Source organism: Alligator sinensis, unplaced genomic scaffold, assembly GCF_000455745.1.
Source record: "Alligator sinensis unplaced genomic scaffold, ASM45574v1 scaffold1093_1, whole genome shotgun sequence".
NCBI lineage: Eukaryota > Metazoa > Chordata > Crocodylia > Alligatoridae > Alligator > Alligator sinensis.
This window is the reverse complement of record NW_005842538.1, coordinates 422,804-429,252: the sequence shown is the minus strand read 5'-3', so window position 1 is coordinate 429,252 and position 6,449 is coordinate 422,804. Positions and strand designations below refer to the sequence as shown.

At 37.4% G+C, this 6,449-nt stretch overlaps 1 protein-coding gene across 3 annotated transcripts in view; it reads left to right on the top strand.

Moving 5' to 3' along the window:
- IPCEF1 (interaction protein for cytohesin exchange factors 1) overlaps positions 1-6,449 on the top strand; it is a 139,246-nt gene that overhangs the window by 124,800 nt on the left and 7,997 nt on the right. For all 3 annotated transcript variants that reach the window (XM_025213567.1, XM_025213566.1, XM_025213568.1), the window contains one exon: positions 4,375-4,568. In XM_025213567.1, coding sequence (XP_025069352.1) covers positions 4,375-4,568 — 194 coding nt within the window. The remainder of the gene's footprint in view (positions 1-4,374; positions 4,569-6,449) is intronic.

The following is a 6,449-nucleotide window of genomic DNA, read 5'->3' as shown; positions in this document are numbered from 1 at the left end:
CCTGCTTATGCAGGGGGTCGGACTCGATGATCTATTGAGGTCCCTTCCGACCCTAACATCTATGAATCTATGAACACAAGTTACTAGGCTTGATCCAGGGATAATGGGTTTAATGTAATGACCTCTGAAATACAGGAAGTGACACCATATTGTTTCATGTTTCCTTCTGGCTGTAAGCTCCATGACTTTGTGAATGAATTTAATTAAATTATGAATTTTCATCACTGCACTGTCATAGCAGCTCCCAAATAAATAGTGTCCCACTCCTTTAGCCTATATTTAGCTGAGTGTTTTAGTAAACTGAGAATATTTCTCAGGAATAACTTGATGTTGTTGGGAAGGGGAAGTTGAATATTTGATCAAAGAGCTTGAAAGCTGGCTGCTTGGCCTGTATGGTCACCTAATCCCAGCCATACTTTTTTTTTTAAAGAATGTGAATTATGTACCCTAAAACATTAATATGTAGAAAATGTAGGAAATATGTTTGTGGCTGGAATGTTTCCTGATCCTTAGAAACCCCTACAGAGCATTAGGCAGCACTATTAATTAGCTCCAAAAGAAAGTCCCATCTAGTCCTCCTTGACTAGTAAATTTTGGATTGGTATATAAGACTAACCAAAATTCAATCTCCTTTCCCCTCCCCTGCTATTTTTCAGATATCAGAGTAATGTTGTTTTTCATTCTTAAACTGAATATTGCATTTGAGATCCTGATATAGGCCATTAATAGTGTTAACAGCTTTTCCATGGGTAGGAATCAGCTTATGGACCAAATACAGCTGTTTCTGCCAAAGCAAATAGGAAGAAACCTAGCTATAATTATGAGACTCATGGTATGAGCCAGACATTTTCAGGAAATATTGCTGCCATGTATTTTGCCTAACACGGACATTTTTTTCCTGTTTCCTGTAGCTTGTTAAATATACACCACTTGCTTTCCCCTCCCAGTATTGTATCAAAGCCATAAGTTATATTTAGTTCCAGTCAAGGCACAGGCAGCCTGTTTATATTTTCAGAGTAATGTAAAAATGCTTGATACCACATGTGTGCCCTTGAGAAATGAAAACACACAACAAATATCTTTACCAGAAAGCTGGAGTTCTCCTACTAAAAGGCATGTTGGAGAAGGAAGTAGTGCTATTAGAAAGCAAACAGCAGGATTCAGTATAATGTGCCCTACAGATCTTTTTATAATACTTCAGTATTGCATGCCTGATCTAAGTCAATGAAGAGATTCCTATGCATATCAAGGAGTTCTGAAATAGGGCCATAGAAGTCATTGTCGTGAATGCTACAGGAGAACATTACACAGATACTCTTAAAACTAAATCTTTCCTGGTGGCCTAAACTTTAGTGTCCCACAATGCTGCTTTTTTATGGCAATAGCCACCTAAGAAGCCTGTCATACAATCATGATATGCTGTATCATGATGTTGTATGCCATGCTTCCGTTGTCACTCCAAAGAAAATATTAAACTAAAGGTTTTTATGAAGAGACAGTTTGGCTTAGATAAGCTCATGGTTTAGACTTTACTAGATAGAAATTTTTTGCCTTATCAGAGTTACAGAGAAACTGAATTTTACAGTCAGGGTTCTTCCATCTCAACCTGATAATTATTACTTCTAGCACCTTCATATTAAATGATTTCTTTGAAATTTGGTAGTGTCAAAGGCTGCCTATATGTATGCTTGGAGGTAGGGGAGAGGGGGACATTTTAATTAGAGAAGTTCCTGAGCAACCACTCTAATTAAAATGCCACAGCAGCGTGTCTACACATGCATTAAATCTAGTACCCCTGGGCACTTACACACACGTGGGAAATCCAATGCATTGGAGCAGACTCGATTAATTAAGTCTGCTGAAGCATGTTAATTGATGCACTCTGGCAGCCTCGCATGTCACGTGTATCAGTGGTGCAGTGTGCCTTCACTCTGAAAAAATGGAGGCGGTGCGCTTTGAACTAAAACATGTTCAATGTGCTTTAGTTCAAAGGACACTGCCACCATTTTCTCAGCTTGGGGACATGATGCACCACTAATGCACATGGTGCATGTGCGCTTTTAATTAGTGCAGCTCGCTAATTAAAAGCACCTGGTGCCATGTCAGGACCACATATTAAAATGCCCTCTGTTGTGAGGTACAAGGAAAATGTGCATTAGTCTGTCTTAATGTGCATTAACCAGAAAGCACGGGCATTTTTACACATGTAAATGCCGCAGTGCCAGGCGCTTTGAAAAGCACCTGGCTCTACATCACTTCCAGTTGTATAAGCAGCAAAATGCATGTCAGAACTGAGAAAATGGCAGTGGTGCACTTTTGAACTAAAACATATAGAAGGTGCTTTTTGCCACTTATACAAATGCATGTGGCAGTGCCTCGTGGGATGAAAAGGCATGTGAATAAATGTCCCACGGTTTTTTAGTGATCCGTTAATGCATATTAAAATAGGTTAATGCATATTAAAGTGTATATGTAGATGTGCCCATGTCACATATTAAGCCCCGGTACTTTTTAAAATGGCTGTGGGATGCTTTATCTAAACATTGTTTAGTTAAAATGCCTCACAGTCATTTTAAAACACTCAGGGGCTTAATACATGGGACACCGCAGTATCACTGCAGTGTTCTAATGAGAACACAAAGGACCATGCGCATAGGTACCCAAAGTGATGTTGCAGCTGTGATGGTTTAGGAAATATGCAAGAGGCGAGACTCTTTGTGTGTGCATCCTTTATTAGACCAACTGCATATTTGGAAGAGACATAAACAAGCTTTCAGGTATCACAGTACTCTTGCTCGCGTCTCGGAAAGAAAAACAGGCACAGCAGAGCTAAACCGCAGATGGACCAAGGGCTTGTGTAAAACTCCACATGTAAATAAAAACAGGTATAAGAGAATTTATCAGGTAGGCAACAGACGAGAGAGATGCAGTAAAAATCTTCTAAGTGGGGGAGCAAAATTGTTTAGGAAGTCATTATCTTCTGTGAAGTGCAGAGATTTAACGAGTATCATAAGAGAGTCTAATGGATGATGAAGTCCCTGGTTCTTACGCTCCAATAGGCTAATGAATCTTTGTTCCCAGGCTCATCTTTTAAAGGGGTTTTGTAAATTTCCATTGAGCTGTGATAGGGAATGATTTTTCTGAGACAAATGTTCTGTTTTCTAGTCTCTGTCATTTCTCTTTTGGTGATCATTCATTCTGGTGTGTAGTTTTTGTCTGGTTTCAGCTACATAGTTTCCATGGGGACATTTGGCATACTAGATGAGGTATACCAAGTTCAGATGTATGATCCATGGATTCTGATGGTTTCATTTTGGGGGATGTTGATTGTTATGGCAGTAGAGATGTGTCAATAGGTCTTGCATTTATTAAGGCAGGGTAGGGTCCCAGTAGGTGCCTGTTGATCAGTAGGGAGTTTACTTCTTATGATGAGTTGCACAATGTTAGAGGGTTGTCTGCAGCCAGGAGTGGTGGACACTGGAAATATTTCTTTAAAATTTTGAAATTTCTTTGAAATTTTATACACCAGCTAATGTGGCTTTTATCCTATCATTTTTCTTAATTCCCAGCATCTCTCTTTCTTCATCCCCTCATATGCCTGATAATGGAAAATGGTGATGCAGGTAAAATAATTGAAGGAATAATTAGAACAGAGAGAAACAAACAAAAAATCATGCGATAGTCCATGAAGAATTTAGTGCCAGAGTAAGTCTGTGACACTTGGCAACTGTGTGTAAAATGGCCATATGACCCAATTGTTCATACTCTCTCCCAGAATCATGTTATTTTGTTTTGGGACATCTGAAATGTTCTGGTCTTTAGTTTTCTCAAGCAAAATATTCTTTTTGTTTGGTGTATAAAAACTACCAAAAAAATTCAGAGGTGCTGATGTATCAATCATAATTGATCTGTGCTTATTAGATCAAATGAGATCAGTGGAGGTAGTTTTCAAAGAGAGGGCCAATGTTTAGAGTGAAAGAGAAGATGGATTCTGTTGCTATCAAAGCTGTTCTTGCTCAAAGTTGCTATTAATGCCTCTTGTTCAGAGTTTGATGATAGATGCACACATATATTTGGAACATTAAGCTAGTTCTTCACTTCAAGCAATATATGGGTGATTGATACTGCTGGCTTGTGTCTCAATAATCTCAGAATACATTTTAAAATGTGTTTTCTCATATATGTAATTACTATATTATTAATAATTACTTTTTTATTATTCATGTAAAATGTCACTGCAAAATTGTCCTTGATTTTGTTTCTGACAATATGGTTGTTAATTTGTTAGGATCTTTTCTATCAGTTGAATCCAGTATCACTGTAATGTGCTGTCACATTCATATTCTCATCTTTCTTCTTTTTCTTTTTTTATAGATCGGGCAAAATGCTGTGACAATGATGAAATGGAACGACTTTATAAATCATTAGAACAAGCAAGTCTGTCACCTATTGGAGACCGTCGTCCTTCAACCAAAAAAGAACTTAGAAAGTCCTTTATCAAAAGAAGCAAAAACCCCTGCATTAATGAGAAACTTCACAAAATCCGGGTGCTGAATAGCACGTTAAAGGTGAGGTTTTTCACTTGGGCAAAATTCACACCTGAGGGAGAAATAGTTTACACTGTTAAAGAAATTACTTTAGGTTTCATTCTAATGCTAAGAGAACATGACCTGAAGTGGCAAAAAATTTGGTTCAGTTTTTAAAATTTTCATTGACTTTTCCCTGAATCTGTGTTTTGTTGTGTTTGAAACTGGAAACAGAAACAACAGTTGATAAAGGACTGTTTTTGCAGTTGTTCTAACTGTTTTGGGGAGTGCAAGAGGAGATGTCATTTTAATTAGATGGGAACCTACTGGATGTTTGCTGAGTGCATGAAACAGGGGAGGCCTTACAAAGGAAAAGCCGAACAAGTGTGTTGATTATAAAGGACAAACAAGTAACCTTGAGCCAAGAAAGTTTTCCTAATGTGATTATTGCAGAATGGACAGGATGCGCTAAAGCTATTTTCATCTCCTTTTATAACTAAAATATTTTTAACAACAAAGGCACCCTGCTTTCATGTTGAGATCTTACCATGCATAGAGGACTAGAGGATTTCACAGAGCTTTCCATGGAGGGGCCTATAAATGTATAAATTCTGGAGTGCATTGATTGTTATGACCCTTTATTTCTACACACCAGCATCATTTATGTCTCATGGAATTCCTAGTGCTGCTTCTGGGATTTTACTGGAAGAAAGAGAAAACTTGCTAACAATGGTAAATTGAAAATAGAAAGATTAAATGAACATACATTTCCTTCCCTGTTTTCTCTTGATTTTTTTTTTTTTTTTTGTCACCAGAAGTACTGGCCAACTATTTTTCTTTAAACATTTTTATTTGGCTTTAGGTTATGTTTAGTTTTAAGACATTTCTAAATAGCTATCACATTGGTAAGATTACCAATGCTATTAGCAGCTGTTGTAAGTATAGCATAGGTAAGGCTTTCCAGGCTAGATCTGCTTTTACCATTCTGAATGCCTGGTGGAAAACAAGGCCTCACCACTTGAGCTTCACCTCTGTATGTGGCTCTGACAATCAGAGTCTGCAGCAGTGACATCTTTCCACAGATGTCCTCAGAGTGAACAGGTGTTACATGTAAAGGAGACTGATAATGGTTTTTTGCTTTTCTATAGTATTGGCTATACAGAAATGATTTCACCATGTAACAGGTATTAATAAAGCAAGCATCACCATCACACATCTGTGGCATTACTTGTGAGGAAAGTGAAATAAAGAAAATATGCCTTGGATTTTCAGGTGCCACAATGCATATCATTAATGGAGCCAAAAGAAGAACCACTTACTATTTTGTAATTTGGTGTCTCATGAGACAGTTATGTTAAGAAGAATGCTGAGCTGAGGCATAAGCAGCCTTTTTCACAAGCGTGAGATTTGTGTAACGCAGGCTTAATATGGAGAGATCATTTTCTTGAGCATTTTTCTTAATGCAGAAAATGTGTTGAGTTTTGCTTTTTTCAATCTTGGAAGTTGGAGCATCGACAAGACAAATACCATGTAGTGTATTTCAGTGACACAAGTAAAAGTCTTAAAGCAATGATTTTTACATTATCCTGTCTGAAAAGCAAATTCTTACAGCCTGAAAAATGCTATACTATATGCATCAGTAGAAGAGTGCTTTTAAAGTAATTTCTTAAGAAATGTAATACGAAACAGGAGATAATTAAACTGCCATGATCTATAGGAAATGTAGAACTCAGGGGAATTTCACATCTGATTTGTATTTGCTGTGATTTGTCTAAACTTTTATTAGTATAAAACAGTGATTTATGAATACCCCTAGGTTCACTGTGATTATTTTGGGCTTCCTACTCCAAATCTTTAGTAACAGATCAGTGTTGCTGTCACAGTATATCATTAACAAAATGTGCTTGGGATGGTTAGGGAAAG